This window comes from Balaenoptera musculus, chromosome 9 (assembly GCF_009873245.2).
Source record: "Balaenoptera musculus isolate JJ_BM4_2016_0621 chromosome 9, mBalMus1.pri.v3, whole genome shotgun sequence".
Taxonomy (NCBI): domain Eukaryota; kingdom Metazoa; phylum Chordata; class Mammalia; order Artiodactyla; family Balaenopteridae; genus Balaenoptera; species Balaenoptera musculus.
The window spans coordinates 92,689,614-92,706,531 of record NC_045793.1 but is presented as its reverse complement, the minus strand read 5'-3'; the positions used below and the strand labels follow the sequence as shown (position 1 = coordinate 92,706,531).

Here is a 16,918-nt window from a genome sequence, read left to right as displayed (position 1 = left end):
GTTACAACTCTCAATGGAAATGAAGAAAAAACGCTTCTGTAAAACTTTTTTTTTAAAGTGCAAAACGACATAAGAGTTTGGAGATGACTTTACAAACTTAAACACTGTTTCCTTTGAATATTTAACTGAAATCATATACTGCATATCACACAAAAACGTAATTAGGCACATTTATTAGTTTGATTAATTGATAAAAGATCAACGAGGCCACTGTTTGGTTATTTATTATAAAAGAGTTGAAAATGAACAGCAGCCCACACTGAGAGTAACATAACAAGTGTGGAAGTGGCTTTTGTGTGAGAGCCACGAATTTATTTTTCTCCCTTAAAATATTTTCTCCACCTAGATACATATGAGAGGTAAATATAAATATATGGAGAGGAAGGCTGTGGTACTATCTCTGAAATAGGTATTATTCAAGAGTTGGGTTACTTTAATCAGAAAAAAATAACAATTTTGCAATATGTTCATCAACAAATTTCATAATTGAGGACAACTAGAGGCATTTATTTTTAAAAATACTTTTGCTGGCCTTTCAATAATACAGTAACTATGTATTTTCTATAAAGCATTCAATAAATGCATAAAATAAATATAATGGAATTAAAATCCTACCTAATCCCACTCACCACTCTGCAGAGATAATCACTGTTAGTATTTTGGTATATAATTTTCCAGGTGTTTCCTCTGCATTTATATAAATACTCGCTCTGTACATCCATTCTTTTCCCAAGTTCTTGTATCATCTTTACGATTGTTACTCTGAACCCTTTCTCGGGTAGATTGCCTATCTCCACGTCACTTAGTTGTTCTTCTGGGGTTTTATCTTGTTCCTTTGGAACATATTCCCCTCATTTTGTCTAAATTTCTATTTCTATTTTTATGTATGTGGAAGGTTAGTTATGTTTCTTGACCTTGGAGAAGTGGCCCTCTGTCGGGGACGTCCTACGTATCCCAGCAAGGACACTCCCCTCTTGTCGCCCAAGGTTCAGGGACCAGCTGGTCCCAGGGTCGGTTCTGATCTGCGTTTTCAGACTGGATTCCGCAGGCTGCTGGATCGTGGCTTCTTCGCTTCTCTTGTCTGCCGCCTGCTCGTCTAAGTGGCTGGCGGAGACTTCCTGGTGGGTGGGGCGGTGCCTGCCCGCTGGTGGGTGGGGCGGTGCCTGCCCACCGGTGGGTCTTGGCCCTCCGGTGGGCAGGGCCATGCCCAGAGGTGGGTGTGGGCTCAGCCTGTCCGCTGATGGGTGGGGCTGCGTTCCCGCCCCGTTGCTCGTTTGGCCTGAGGCGTCCCCGCACGGGAGCCTGCAGGCGGTTGGGCAGGGCCGGCTCTTGGTGCCCACGTGGCAGCCTCCAGGGACGTCCCTGGTGGTCCAGTGATTCAGACTGCACTTCCAACGCAGGGGGTGCGGGTCCTGGTCAGGGAACTGAGATCCCACGTGCAGCATGTTTAAAAAAACAAAAACCAAACCCAAAATGGCCGCCTCCAGGAGCGCTCACGCGGAGGACTATTCCCCCAGGACCTGCGCCTCCAGTGTCCTTGCTCCCACAGTGAGCCACAGCCGGCCCCCGCCTCCCCCGGAGACCCTCCAGGACCCGCAGGTAGGTCTGGCCCAGGCTTTGCTTTGCCCTGGGTCCCGGTGCACGTGAAACCTTGTGTGCGCCCTCCGTGCGTGGCGGAGTCTCTGTTCCCCCCAGTCCTGCGTGGCTCCTGCGCTCAAGCCCCGCCGGCCTTCAAAGCCAGATGCTCTGGGGGCTCCTCCTCCCGAGGCCAGACCCCCAGGCTGGGGAGCCTGGCATGGGGCTCAGAGCTCTCACTCCTGTGGGAGAACTTATGCGATATAATTGTTCTCCAGTTTGTGGGTCGCCCACCTGGGGGTATGGGATTTGATTATATCGTGAGTGCGCCCCTCCTGCCATCTCGTTGCGTTTCTTCTTTGTGTCTTTGGATGTAGAATATCATTTTTGGTAGGTTCCAGTCTTTGTTATCAATGATTGTTCGGCAGTTAGTTGCGATTCGGGTGGCTCGTGAGAGGGGGCGAGCCCAGGGTCCCTCGATTCCACCACCTTGTCCTCTTGATGAAGCCACTTTCTTCAGAAAACTCCCAATTCCTTCAAATTCCATCCGTTTGGTTACCAAATACTTTTCCCCTGGCTTCTGCTGGTTGCCAGCAATGCCAGGCATTCCTTGGCTTCAGGCAGGATAACTCCCATCTGTGCCTCAGCAGTCACATGGCGTTCCTCCGGGTATCTGTGTCCAAATTTCCCTCTTCTTGACAGTCACTTCTCTCGCAGTCCTCATCTCCCTCTATGCGTTTATATAATGATAAAAAAAAAAAATTAGGAGCCTATTATACATACTCTTTCATAACCTTCACTCGGCCCTTTATATGAAGTAGCTCTCATGTCAATAAAGCCCAGGCCAGCTTCTTTATTATAATGGCCATGAGGTATTCCGTGGTGAGCATTACTCAACAGACCCTCATGTAACTAGGGATTTAGGTTGTTTCTTAACTGAATGTACTGAATAACTGAATAAACAGCTTGATAGCTAATATCTATGCGCATCCTTAATTAGTTCTGGGGGATAAGTTCATTTAAGTGGCATTGCTGGGCCAAGGAGTATGCCCAGCAAGGAAAGTTCTTGAACCTATTGTCAGTAATCCTCCAGAATGCTTGGCCCATAGGTGTATCAAAGTGCTGATTTTCCAGGTCCTTACTAAAATTATCTTCTCCTCGTAACTTTTATAAATTTTAGCTGGGAACTAGATGTCTCTCTTCATCTGTGAGCCCTCTGCTGGCAGCATTCTCCGCACTCCAGGCAGCTGGGGAATGAATGACTAGTTTATTTTGTCAATAACTTGTGAGAATGGACTTTCGAATGTGGTTCCCAAGGGCATGCCAGGGGAGGACAGATTTTTATGACCCAAATAATTTTCCACTGTTATTGATTGCTCAGGACCAGGAAAAAAAATGAGGCACAAAAGAATACAAGCCATAAATGCTTTCTTGTATTTTGTCTAATGAACATGTGTTGCTTTTATAATTAGAAGATACTACAAACATATTATGAAAGAGAGAGAGAGAGATTGAATGTATCAATAGTATGGATTTCAGCCAGGTGGACATGCAGACATGAAAACTATTTTATTGCTTACATGTGTGTTAGTCTGGGTGCTCAGAGAAGCAGGCACCAAAATGGAATTAAATGAAATGTGGACCCTATTAGAGGAAACACCTGTGAGAGAGAGAGTGAGGCAGGAGGTGAACAGGGCTGGGAGGGCCGTGAGAGAGAGGGAAGAGGGACGGAAAGCTGGGGAGGAAGCCCTCCAGACTGCCTCAGTGTCTAAGGAAGGTTTGGCAAGGCTACTGGGGAACTTGGACCCAAGCCAGCCATCAGGGAGTCCCTAGTCTCCAGGGACAGCTCTGCCTTCCTATCCTACAGATCTTACAATATTTACTATTCTACCTAAGAGAGGTCTCTTTCTACTAGAATGTAAGGAAACCTTTTTTGAAAGGAAAGTTTTGAAAGAAACTCTGTGGTGTGTAATTTTGCCATTACAATTTCAGGCAGTACATGCATAAGTCTAATATATCTAGTAGCAATATTTGTATGAGAGTAGTTTTATAACTAGATAATTCTAAAACCTGTAGCTATAATACCTAGATGAGAACCACTTTGTAATGGCAAGTTTGGATCACATTAGTGATATATTTTAGAGGGAAAAAGAACATACTTGATTAGCAATTAAATTTAGATAAGAGGGAAGACTCAGAACCAGAGGACTGATACCAAATCTCAAAAAGTTGTAATAACATGAATAATAGAATGAGGTCTAAAAAACTGAAGTTAAGCAAAAAATTGTATTATGAATAGAGTTCCATCGTGGTATCAAGGGATATCTAAGATGCTGTTGTGGAATCAAACAGATGGGTTTTTAAAATTTATTAACATTTTTAGTCATCTAATGGCTTCAAGTATTTATTGTCATTGAAATATTTCAGCAGCTGAAAATCACGTGAACCATTGCTTAGTAAACTTTCTTCCTTTCTGAAAAGCATTTTAAAAAACTGGCTTTGGAGGTCATCCAAAGTAGCTTCCAAGGGGTGAGCAAGTTCAGACCGTACAGGCAAGCATCAGTAGCAGCAGATTTTGTTTTTTGGCTGCATCGGGTCTTCGTTGCTGCGCGTGGGCTTTCTCCAGTTGCCGCGAGCGGAGGCCACTCTTCGTTGCGGTGCACAGGCTTCTCATTGCGCTGGCTTCTCGTTGCGGAGCACTGGCCCTAGAGTGCGCAGGCTTCAGTAGTTGCAGCGTGCGGGCTCAGTAGTTGTGGCGCACGGGCTTAGTTGCTCCGTGGCATGTGGGATCTCCCCGGACCAGGGATCGAACCCGTGTCCCCTGCGTTGGCAATTGGATTCTTAACCACTGCGCCACCAGGGAAGACCCCAATAGCAGCAGATTAACTCCAGTGAAAAGAAAGGGCGCCAAGAGACTCCAGGAAGAGGGCCATAAAATAGAGCGTAGCATATTTTAGGAAATCTGTCCATTTTCTGCAGAGCATCTGCTTACAGGGAACAGGATCCAGGGAGGGGATCCTGGAAAGTATTAGGCTCTAATCCAGAATGCTTCAGGTCTCCTGTCTTGGAAGGGGGCTAGAGGGGCTAAGCAGGGCAATGAGAGAAGCTCTGGCTTCAGGGTCAAGGTGCATGAGTGAGCCAGTGCTGAAGGATGGAGACTGTTGTGGACGGTGCAGTTCACGAAGAGCAGACTCACCCCCAGCTCTGTCTGGCTGTTGGGAGAGAGGTGCTGCCTTCCCTCACAGGCACACCATTGCCTGCCTTCTGAGCCAGTCCGTGTATTTGGACCCATATCCCCACCGTCATGCGCTTCTCATCATGGTTACAAATCTCAGCCCAGTGCTTCAAGGGACGCCCACCAATTCTGCAGTCCTCAGCTGCCTCAGCCACAGTGGCCAAGCATATGTGTCTTCTGCCTGAAGTCCAGCTAAGGTTCAAGATCACACCACTGAGCTGGAGCCCTGATAACTTTCTAGTCTTTTCTAACCTTTCTTCCTGTGGGGCAAGAAGATATTCCCAGATACCACCAACCCCAGCTCCCCAAATGCCTGCCACATGCTGCTGCATCCCACTCACTAAATTTAATCCCCTCAAGACCAACACTGACACAGACTAAAGTTTAATTGAATATCTCTTTGGACATTGATTGTTAGCTTTCTGACTACTGAAAGCTAATTCTACAATCTGAAAGAAATAGCTTTTCCCTATGTCTTGCTTTTAAAATCTCCGTACAGCTACGTACACATAGACAACTGAGTGAATCATGCCATCTGCTGGTTATTAAGAGTTTTTGGCTTTAATGCTTTTGAAGTCCTGGACCACTCCTGAGGCAATAACAGTGTGTCACTTAACACAGTCATATTACGAATGCCCCAATACTACCAGGCGTGTCAAGCATCAGATAAGGGTATTCAATTTGAAGGAGTGAGGAAGGTGAAGGTTTTTACTATATTTATTTCTCTGCACAATCCAAAGAAACCCAATAATTAATTTACCCTAGTTTGAAAACAAATGTATTCTAAAGGAAAAAATGAGAAATATACTTACGGATAATTCACATGCCATTAGATTTTGTATAATTTACCAATACAGATGGGTATTCACAGGTCTGCTTTTCAAACCGTGCTGGAATACTAGAGTTTGGGAGTGAGTAATATATTATTAATACCAAATGATCAAGAGGTGATGTCAGCAAGATGGCAGAGTAGGAAGCCCTAGACCATCCTTCCCCCCAAACTCACCAGGTCAGCAGATATTCATGGACAGATTCCCTTGTGAGAAATCCAGAAACTAAGTGAAAAGCCCCTGCACTGTAGGTGACCAGGAAACCAGACCCTCCCACCTGAGGCTTAAGGCACCCTTAGGAGTGCCACACAACCAGAAAGAGACCCCCTAACTCCAGGGGAGGTAAGGAGTTGGTTCACGTGTCCGGTGCTCCAGCTTTCCTGAGAGGGATCCCAGAGGATTAACTTCTGTCTTGTCAGCCTTGGAGTTGGATGGACCCACTGCAGCCTAACAACCTGGGGAGAACAGAGATGGCAGCTTAGGATGTCAAACATCAGCGGTCCCTCTTCCGCCCAGTGCAGAGAGAGCAGATGAAAAAGCAGAGGTCTGGAGAGAGGCCCCGCATCCCACATGGGCAGGAGGGCCACATGGGGTCTGGCTCTAACGACCTCTGCAGCCTCCCCATCAGAGGCACAGTGTGAGGACCTGCTTGTCCAGGCAGTTGCCTAGGCGGGTGGCGGTAGGACCTGGCCACACAGGCCTAGAGGGCATGGATGCCTGCGGCCAGGTACCGGCTTGCAAACTGCACTGCCCACACCGTGCAACTCTCAGCATCCAAGGAGCCCAGATCCCCACCCCTGTGTCTGGACTGTGTAGGCAGAGGCAGGGTCACAGGCATGGGTACCTAGGGGCCATACCGCTCTGCCAAGGTCAGCTCACTCCAAAAGAAAGGAACCTGTTTCCCTGAAGGTTTTAATTTTTATGAAGACCAGTTTATCTTTTTCCTTTGTTGCCTGTGCTTTTGGGGTCATATTTAAGAAACTATTGCCTAATCCAAGGTCTTGCAGATTTTCCCCTGTTTTTTTCTTGTAAGAGTTTTATTGTTTTAGCTCTTAAATGTAGGCGTTTAATCCATTCTGAATTATTTTTTTGTATATAGTGTAAGGTCAGTGGTCCAAGTTCATTATTTTAAAGGATAGCTAGTTTTCCCAGTACTGTTTACTGAAGAGACTCTTCTCTTCTCACTGAATGACCTTGGCACCTTTGTCAAACACCAACTGACCATGGATGTAAAAGTTTATTTATAGGTTCTCAGTTCTATTCCATTTGTTTATGTATCTTTCCTTATGCCACTACCACACTGTTTTGACCAGTGTCACTTTGTAATAAGTTTTGAAATCAAGAAGTGAGAGTACTCCAACTTTGTTCTTTTTCAAGATTATTTTAGCTATTCTGAGTCCCTTGAAATTTGATATGAATTTTAGTATGGGTTTTTCCATTTCTGCAAAAAATACTGTTGGGATTTTTATAGAGATTGCATTGAATCTCTATATTAATTTGGGTAGCATTGTCATCTTAACAGTATTAAGTTTTCCAGTCCATGAACACAGGATGTCTTTCTACTTATTTGTGTCTTCTTTAGTTTCTTTCATCATTGTTTTATAAGTTTCAGTGTAAAAGTCTTGCACTCGTACACAGATTAAGTTTACTCCTAAGTATTTTACTCTTCTGATGCTGTAGTAAATTGAATTGTTTTTTTTAAATTAATTTTTATTGGAGTATAGTTGCTTTACAATGTTGTGTTAGTTTCTGCTGTGCAGCAAAATGAATCAACTATACATATACATATATCCCCTCTTTTTTTGGATTTCCTTCCCATTTAGGTCACCACAGTGCATTAAGTAGAGTTCCCCATGCTATACAGCATGTTGTCATTAGTTTTATATATAGTATAAATATTATATGTAGTATCAATAGTGTACATGTGTCAATCCCAATCTCCCAGTTCCTCCCCCCACCTTCCCCCTTGGTATCCATACATTTGTTCTCTACGTCTGTGTCTGATTTTGAAAATCCTACCCATTTTTCAAGATCTGTTTCATCCCTTACCTTCTCCAGCTCCTACCCATCAGACATACACCCATCAATTCAGCACTGAAATATACACTAATTCAAAATCCCCTGTATTATTCATAATGTTCCCCTCATCACAAAAGGGAGGGATATGTCGACGTTAGATCTACACCATATTTCTAATAGATGCTATCAACAGAATGTAGTTCTACTCACCACTACCCCCCAGTCATTCATCATTGACATGCTTAATAATGTACTGTCTGATGATAGTTGTAATTAGATATTGTTTCTGTGAGTTTTGTCTCCCCATTATATTTGCATTTCCCTGAAGGTAACAGCCTTCATGATTAGGTATTAACCAAGAACCCAGAGTTTTGTGTTAACCAAGAACCCACAGTTCAAGGAGACATACAATACATATTTTCCCCACATCAGTGTTCAAGGGTTGTGCCATCATGCTTTGGTTTATAATTGAGTCAGACTAATGGAATGAGCTGCACTATGCCAGAATTTATTTTATGCATCTAATATTTTGATACAGCCTTCTTATACCTGGAGAAATCATGGCCTAAATGATAATGTGAGGAAACAATGTGCTTGCTCGTCTCTCCCTGAGGAAGCTGGTTGGGTGCGGAGGGGTTGCTCCATTTCACTTCGCTTCCTCATTGCGCTCTGGAGGCTGAGTCTCCGTTTGGCTCGTCCAGGTGGGGACTACACTCCACCTGTGAAGAAGCTGTAGAGTCATATTCAGGTCAGCAGCCGGCACCATATAGGTGTACATTCGTGAGCCTGCTCTTTGAAAATAAAGAAGGAAAGCAGGTTTGATGGGAAAAATCATCTGTCTTACACTCTATCTCCCACATTGCCCAGGATAGAAAAGTTTTTAAGTTTTCGATCACCAACTGAGCAGACTCAATCCACATACATATTATGTTGCTACCTCTCCCCAGTAAGCACCTCTTTGTCAAGGAACAGAAATGATTGCCTTTTACTCTGTACTTTCTAATATTCTATTCTATTCCATTATCACATAGCACCCACAGGTAGTTAATAGGCTCCAGGTTTCCAGATACTTAGAGAATAGAGTTGAGGCTGCTGAATGAGACTTTGGCCATTCAGAGTGAAGAAGTGGAGGGAAATCAAGGAGAGAGACTGATGAGCCTGAGTCATGGCAGATGGCACAGACAGCTCGAGACCAAGGCTTGCAAACCCACGGGTGTCTCACTTGCCCCACTGTCTCCCAGGTCCCTGGCATCTACAAGGCTTGGCTTTGAGGCTCCCAGGCTGCTGTGGAACTGCAGAGTGTGTCTGGCAGGAAATGAGGTTTAATACAGGAATATGGGAAAAGGTCTGGTCTTTCCACAATGGCCTTATCTTAGGCCCAGCCACTGTAATAAGAAAAGAAGACAGAATAATAATTAAAGAGGTACTGTACTTTAGTTTTTCTCAGGGTTCTCAGCAACAAAGTCTTCAAACACTCTATTAATAGTCTCCACTGCCTCCTGCATATTAGAAGCTCCATGGACAGCATTTTTCAAAATACTTCTTCCAAACTGGGCTCGGATAGAGTCTGGGGACAGAAGTCTTGCTTCCTCTGGGTCTACGGGACCCATCAATCGTCTCCAGTCGGAAATAGCATTCCACTTGGTCAGGATCATGACCAAAGATGGACCCCTGCAAACAACAATGCTTTCAGAAGACTTGGGCTATTGACAACTGTAGAGACTGCATACACAGCTAAAGACAGAATGCCACAACTTCATCCAGAGAGCTCATCTTTATTCTTTGTCCTCGTCACTGTGATTTTGTGCTTTCTTTTTCCTCTTTGTTTTTTTTTTTATTTTTTATTTTTTGACTGCACCATGCATTTTGCAGGATCTTAGTTCCCTTACCAGGGATCGAACCTGTGCCCCCTGCAGTGGAAGCTGGGAGTCCTAACCACTGGACCACCTGAGAATTCCCTTGCAACAGGCTTTTGTGCTAGAAGAGTGTTGTAGTTTAATTGTAGGGATACATGCCAGGCACTATTCCAATTACTTTCAATGTAAATTACTTTCTGTATATGAAGTAGTTAGCCCTCACAGTAGTACCTGTGAGGTAGGTACTATTATCATCCCCATTTTATGGATAAGGAAACTAAGGCAAAGATTAAATATGTTGGCAAAACAGGGGTTTCAAACCAGATAGCCTCTATATCTAATGTGAAAACCTAAAAAAACAGAGAAAGGAAGGAAGGAGAGAGAGGAAAACAGAAGGAAAGAAGGAATTAGACAAAAAAAAAAAAAAAAAAGAACTCCAAATACTACCAGGGTGTCTTTTCATGAATTGTATTAAATGCAATATTTTAATGAATTTTTGTATTTTTCAAAGTTTCTACAATGAACAGTTACCACTTTTATAATGCAAAGACCTATATATCAGAAACTTACTCCGATAAAACTTCCAATACATCTTTATAAAAGTCTTTTCCTTTTATTTTAAAATAAACTTTGTCCGCTTCCTCTTCAGTTAGGAGCCTCTCCTTCATCTGTGTTATATCAAATCCAGCCTCTTTGATAAGCGTCAGGATATCCTCTAGGGAAAACAGATATTTGGTAGTCTTGGCAGACTGCCTCTACTTTTGCTCCATATTCAAGTGGATTGAAATAACTAAGGAAGGTCACAGTGTTACTTGCATCCAGTGGTTTTAAAAAACCAAAACTATGCTGCACTAAACTGAAAAAGCACCAGATGGATGTTCAGAAGAACTTCAGTATGTTAACGCGGATGTTCAGTCTCTGAGATCCATCTTTCCAGAATCCACCTGGGAGGAAATCTGCTCCTGGGCTAAAAGTGAACACGTGTTTTCATCCCCATGCTGCAAATGCCAAGGAACTTCCTGCTGCACGTGGATTGAAAGGGCCAGCCACTCTGAACCCTTTTCCCTGAACCGGCAGGGCACCACTAAGGGAATTAAATGAAGTCAGTCTGGTCAAAATCCCACCAACAGCCTAAACTTGGAGCGCTACCTCATGACAATGAAGGTGCTCATTGCTTTATTCTTTCAACTTTCCTGTAGTTTGCAAAATTTCATAAAATTTGAAGAAAAATGTATACATCAGCTCTATTTTTATATATTTACCTCTTTGCTCTTGTGTTACATGAGGTTTAATCAGTGCTGCAGTGTGTTGAGGAGGAAAGAAATATTGTATGTCCCTTTCAGCAGCTTCTAATGAATCACTTCCATACAACTGGTTGATAGGCAAACTCTCCATTGCAAATTGTGCACATAAACTTTGAAAAAGAAGTCAAGTCAAAAGCTTATAACATGACATATAATATAACACAACATAACACAATGTAAAACTGTTCATATTTGCATTGTGCAAACGGAAGTAACTGCAGAGTGGCTTGGGGCATGCTACTTCCTTCCAGGGAGGAACAGTCGTTAGGAAGAAAGGACATGAACATTCAATAATCATCATAATGGAGACTGACAGCTGTGAAAGATGGAATGAACACCCTGGAGCAGTGAAAAAACACAGACTATAGAACCCTGGTGGCATCACTTGTTAGCTATGTGATACTGGGCAATTAGTTCCCTTCTCTGTGCTTTAGTTGTCTCAAACATAAATATGATAATAAACCCTGTTTTGGAAGGAGATTTTGAGGATGCAATCAGATGATATATTTGAAATATATGGTACATATTAAGCTGTCAATAAATATTCCTTCCCCTTCTTTCATCACTAAATAATATCAAGCACTAGAGATGGCATTTGACCCTATACCAAAGATACCAAATTATAAACATTGAATCCAGGAGACACTGCAGTGGAACCCTCCACGTGAGCAAAGCAGGAATACAAGAGGAGCGTACAGGATGGCTTTGTGGAGGGAGGCAGGAGTGACACTGATGGTAATGGACAATCCATGCTGGGGTAGACAGTTTATTCTGGTTCCGTTTCTGTATGATAGATGCATACATAGCTCTGAAATCAGTTGTCGTTCCTCAGTGTTTTTCAGTTGCCCCTTTTTCTTTCTGTCTCTCCATCTCTTTATATTTCAGTAGAGGAGATACTTATTGCTCATTACATTTTCTGCCCTTTGCACACAGTCCTAAGCAAGCGACCCACAAAATCCAGCCGCAGTGAATAACCTCCCTTCTTGTTAATAGGCTGACATCACTGGAAACTTGGCTTTCTGTCCTCAACTTAAAGACCCTCTTCTTGCCTCTCTGGTTTCAGTGACCATTTCAGATTTCCTTTTTTCGTTATCCAACTTGACCCTCCCACTCAGCCCTTGGCTGTTCTCACACCTCTGGTTTGAAGATATTAGCAGACTAAGACCCGTGGAGCCTGTGATTGCCAGGGATGGGGGATTTGCACAGTGAATGATAAAAACAGCCTAAGCCATCGTCAGCACTGACTCCATTCAATGCAGAGAACTACAAGCAGCCCCTCTGTTAGGCTGTTAGACGTGGTTATTGGGAAAAAGTAAATGTGTGTGTGTGTGTGTGTGTGTGTGTAAGGATGGGAGAGAAGGGTTGCTGTGTTTCTCTTGCATGCAAGTGACCGTATTTCAGATTAAGCAACGGGGAGTGTAGACTCTGACGCCCAAGGGCAGGAAAGGGCAGAGCTCTGCTGAAGGAGTTGTTTCTAAAGCAACCTGGAAAAGGGGGACCAATCAAAAATAATGGTTAAGAGTAATTGTGAACTTGTGGCAACATTAGGGCTCGTAAGGGCTTAGGATGGGAACTCTCACTAAAATAGTGGGGAGGAGAGGGGCAATTACTGAGTTCCTTCCCCTGGAGAAAATGTCTCTATGCTGGTACGTAGCCTCCACACTTGGAACCACAGTTTCTAGAAGAGTGTGCCTACACGCATAGGCCAGGTACTGATAGGAATTCCTCTCTCTGATGCCATGTATTGCATTCTCTGCTACATTTCATTTAAGAGGTTCTGTGGCACCCTGCTCATTCCACATAAAGAGTGTCCAACACATATTATCCTTTACAGTAATTGTCTGGCACAGGAGCAAAGACGTAAGTGAGTAGGGCCAAAAGGAGGGGTGAAATGTATCCATTCAGGACAAGTCCAATTCATGATCTCCTACCCAAAAGAAAACATTGCAACTTTCATATACGTGATGTTTCATTAGTCCTGTTATTTATTGTGTCAGTGGGTATGCAAGTTTGCTGTGCCTGATAAAGCATCTTTATGCTTGCTCACTTAAAAGAGGGCTTTTCTTCCCCTGACTTCAGTCCTACTCTGAAATCAGCACAAAGAATTCAAGCGAATTACAATTCAGTTTGTTTCCATCAGCTACATGCCAAGAATGGAAATGCATGAGATACTACCTCCCTCCTCTAGCTGAGACCAAGTCCAACAGCTAAGATCAAAAAATATTTTTAAAATGCTGCCTAGGTAACAGGTAACATGCCAGGGTTGAGCTGATTACAAAGTTCTAAGATTCATCAGTACATTAACGTAGTAAATGTTCCTACCAAATTGTAGGCTACATATTGTTAGTCATCATTGTCTTGAAACTCTTTTTTTTTTTAACATCTTTATTGGAATATAATTGCTTTACATTGTTGGGTTAGTTTCTGCTGTATAACAAACTGAATCAGCTATACGTATACATATATCCCCATATCCCCTCCCTCCCACCCTCCCTATCCCACCCCTCTAGGTGGTCACAAACCACCGAGCTGATCTCCCTGCTATGCGGTTGCTTCCCACTAGCTATCTATTTTACATTTGGTAGTGTATATATGTCAGTGCCACTCTCTCACTTCGTCCCAGCTTACCCTTCCCACTCCCCGTGTCCTCAAGTCCATTCTCTACGGCTGCGTCTTTATTCCTGTCCTGCCCCTAGGTTCTTCGGAACCATTTTTTTTTTTTTTAGATTCCATATATATATGCGTTAGCATATGGTATTTGTTTTTCTCTTTCTGGCTTACTTCACTCTGTATGACAGACTCTAGGTCCATCCACCTCACTACAAATAACTCAATTTCGTTTCTTTTTTATGGCTGAGTAATATTCCATTGTATATATGTGCCACATCTTCTTTATCCATTCATCTGTTGATGGACACTTAGGTTGCTTCCATGTCCTGGCTATTGTAAATAGTGCTGCAATGAACATTGGGGTGCATGTGTCTTTTTGAATTATGGTTTTCTCTGGGTATATGCCCAGTAGTGGGATTGCTGGGTCATATGGTAGTTCTATTTTTAGTTTTTTAAGGAACCTCCATACTGTTCTCCATAGTGGTTGTATCAATTTACACTCCCACCAACAGTGCAAGAGGGTTCCCTTTTTGTCTTGAAACGGTTATGATCAATTAAAGAATCTGAAGCAACTATCACACCCTTCTCAAAATAATTTCTCCTAAATAGTGCATGGGGCAGATATTTCTGCCAAGATACGGCCTTTTGGCTGGGTAGCTACCACTTACCAGTCTCAAACCAAGCAGCCCACAACCTTCTCTTGCAAAGCCTGAGAAGAGAACCTTGGCCTACAGCTCTGGTTCCTATACCCCCATATCCCCCCAAAAATCACAATGGCTCCCATGAAAAAAGTTTGAGACCCATGACGTGAATCATACCTGTCTGGAAGGTATTCTTTGGCTTCTTCCACAGTGCTTGGTCCAATTAACTGTTTCCAGTGTCCTAAACCATTTTCTCTTACTAAAACAAGGGCTAGAGATGGACCGCTGTTAGAAAAGGAAAAACAAAGTTAATGAAAGGATGGCTTGTAGCTAATTATAGGTAGATAATACAAGTGTGTTTGTTAGACGAAAAAAGTAAAATAACCCTTTTTATCAAGAGTACGAAATTAATTACTGTTGGTGTACTCTCAACAGCATATTCATAAAAGAATGGAAGCAGAGAAAGGAAGGGAAGAGAAGGGGCTTGGTTCTGAGAGAGTGGTCCCTGTATTGTCCCCGTGCTCCTGCTGATTTGTGTACCCTTGCTGGCTTTCTGCCCGAGCTGCTGTTTCATTTACTCTTCTAGAAACCTGACAGATTTCTAGCATCCCATTCGTCTCCTAGGACTAGTGATCTTTAGGATTACCAAAGTCCTTGAGAGTCAGTCACAGCTCTCTTACTTGGACTTCATGATGCTGCACACTCTGGCTTCTGGCATTTAACTCAACTGGACTCCAGGGGCTTCACTCAGAACCTTGCATTGCTCTAATAACATTCCAGGAGGACCAGAGAAGACACACAGTTGAGCAGGGAATCAAAATGGGAGGGAGATTGGCAAAGAAGTAGACTCAGCACGTCTTCACAGAATTGAGAGATTTGGCAACTTGTACAGAAAGCAGGGTTAAGAGGTTTAAATGATTCAAACATAAATCAGACTGTGCTTTCTCAACCTGCAATCTGTTTTACCTGGTCATATTTTCTATAAGATTTCCAAAATAATCTTTATTTTCATATTCCATGCACAGTGTTTTTGCTTCTTCTTCTGATAACACTATTTGTCTCTGCATCAGTATTTTAAAGCCTTCATCTTGAATAATATTCAAAACATCCTCTAAATACAAAGTCATATAATAAGTTTTAAAGTGCTAGATTATTGGTTATACACATAATACAGACTGTATTATCATGAGGACATAGAATGTATTTCATTTTCATATGAAATTTAAGTTTATAAAAATAGCTTATTAGATTTTAATTTAAGGTGAATAATATTCTTAACATATCAAATTTATGATGCCATTTCCAATTTTTCAGTGGACCAAAATCTATAGGTTTGGGGATGGAGGATTTAGTAAAAAAAAAAAATTGTATAGTTAGATAAGTTTTATTTCACACATAAAGTTAATATAATGACATTCTCAGATGTGCTAGGGCTCAGAAAACAAAATAACTAAGTACATATCTTTTTAAAATCTGCTTAAATATAAGCTCTAGATAACTGAGAGATGAAATATAATTAAGTGATTAAAAAGTGTGAAATTAATGGACCTAAGGACTGTGGGAAGCATGAAAACTAGTTTATATAAGAAAAATTCTATGTACGTCTGCTGTATAAGGTAGGTACCTTATTATAGACAAAATATAAATCGCAAAATACCATCAAAAGACATGTCATGTGGGCTTCCCTGGTGGCGCAGTGGTTGAGAATCCGCCTGCCGATGCAGGGGACACAGGTTCGAGCCCTGGTCTGGGAAAATCCCACATGCCGCGGAGCAACTGGGCCCGTGAGCCACGATTACTGAGCCTGCGCGTCTGGAGCCTGTGCTCCGCAACGGGAGAGGCCGCGACAGTGAGAGGCCCGCGCACCGCGATGAAGAGTGGCCCCCGCTCGCCGCAACTAGAGAAAGTCCTCGCACAGAAACAAAGACCCAACACAGCCAAAATAAATAAATAAATAAATTAATTAATTAAAAATTAAAAAAAAAAAAGACATGTCATGTAAAAGTAACTTAACAACCACCATCTGTGTACTAAAACTTCAAAGAACATTAACAAAAGCTAAGATAATAGAAGAAATTGGAAGTGGGGTGGGGCTGAGAATGGGGAGAGGAATAAAACTCTGCTAAACTTGAAACAAATATTTACTCTTGATTTTGCAAAATAATCAAATATGAGTTTAAACATACTTCAAATGTGTAAAAACAACATAAGTATAACTGATTAAAAAGATAGTCATCTCCCAAAATACTGGAAAAAGTAATTTTAAGAGATGCTTAGTCCTTATAGTAAAATACATAAACCAAAGATCACAGCAAGGAAGCATAGAAAACAGAAATAAACACAGTTGTAATTATAAAATTGTATGAATTAAGGTCCTCTACTAATAGAGTCTCAAATTAAGGCCAACCCATTTCCAAATTCAGAACACTGAATACTAAAAATTATGAGTCCAAGCTAAAAGCAGGAAATTCTTAATTACTGAGCAATAAGGAATTATAATAAATGGAGGAAAATTCAAATCCAGAAGTTAAAAAGGGAACAAGAATAGATACCCAAGGCATCAGAATGAATGCAAATGAATTATTATAGATAAAAACAAAAGTTAAGAAATTATGAAAGAAATCCTATTGCATTGTTTTTTGAAAAAAATTGTAATGCTTTTTTTTTTTTAAGAAAGTGAGCTTCTAATAAATCTAATCCAGCAAAAACTAAGAACAGACAAAGCACATTATGAATGAGAAATAGGTGCAATTACCCACCATGATATTAAAACAGTTTTTGGTGGGTGTCCTAGGCTAGTACATTTGAAGGTAAAGAAATGAATTTCAAAGGAAGTATAAATTGCCAT

The 16,918-nt window shown here is 42.0% G+C and overlaps 2 protein-coding genes across 3 annotated transcripts in view; one reads left to right on the top strand and one right to left on the bottom strand.

Moving 5' to 3' along the window:
- Positions 1-1,165: 1,165 nt before the first annotated feature.
- PNPLA8 (patatin like phospholipase domain containing 8) overlaps positions 1,166-16,918 on the top strand; it is a 146,275-nt gene continuing 130,522 nt past the window's right edge. The window contains exon 1 of one of the 2 annotated variants that reach the window (XM_036863020.1): positions 1,166-1,599. The gene's annotated coding sequence lies outside the window, so the exon portion shown is untranslated. The remainder of the gene's footprint in view (positions 1,600-16,918) is intronic. The other variant, XM_036863019.1, reaches the window with a different exon arrangement.
- NME8 (NME/NM23 family member 8) overlaps positions 12,785-16,918 on the bottom strand; it is a 33,427-nt gene continuing 29,293 nt past the window's right edge. Inside the window, exons 12-14 of the mRNA XM_036863021.1 lie at positions 15,037-15,181; positions 14,248-14,355; positions 12,785-12,905 (exon numbers count right to left, since the gene is read on the bottom strand). Coding sequence (XP_036718916.1) covers positions 12,863-12,905; positions 14,248-14,355; positions 15,037-15,181 — 296 coding nt within the window. The 3' untranslated portion in view covers positions 12,785-12,862. The remainder of the gene's footprint in view (positions 12,906-14,247; positions 14,356-15,036; positions 15,182-16,918) is intronic.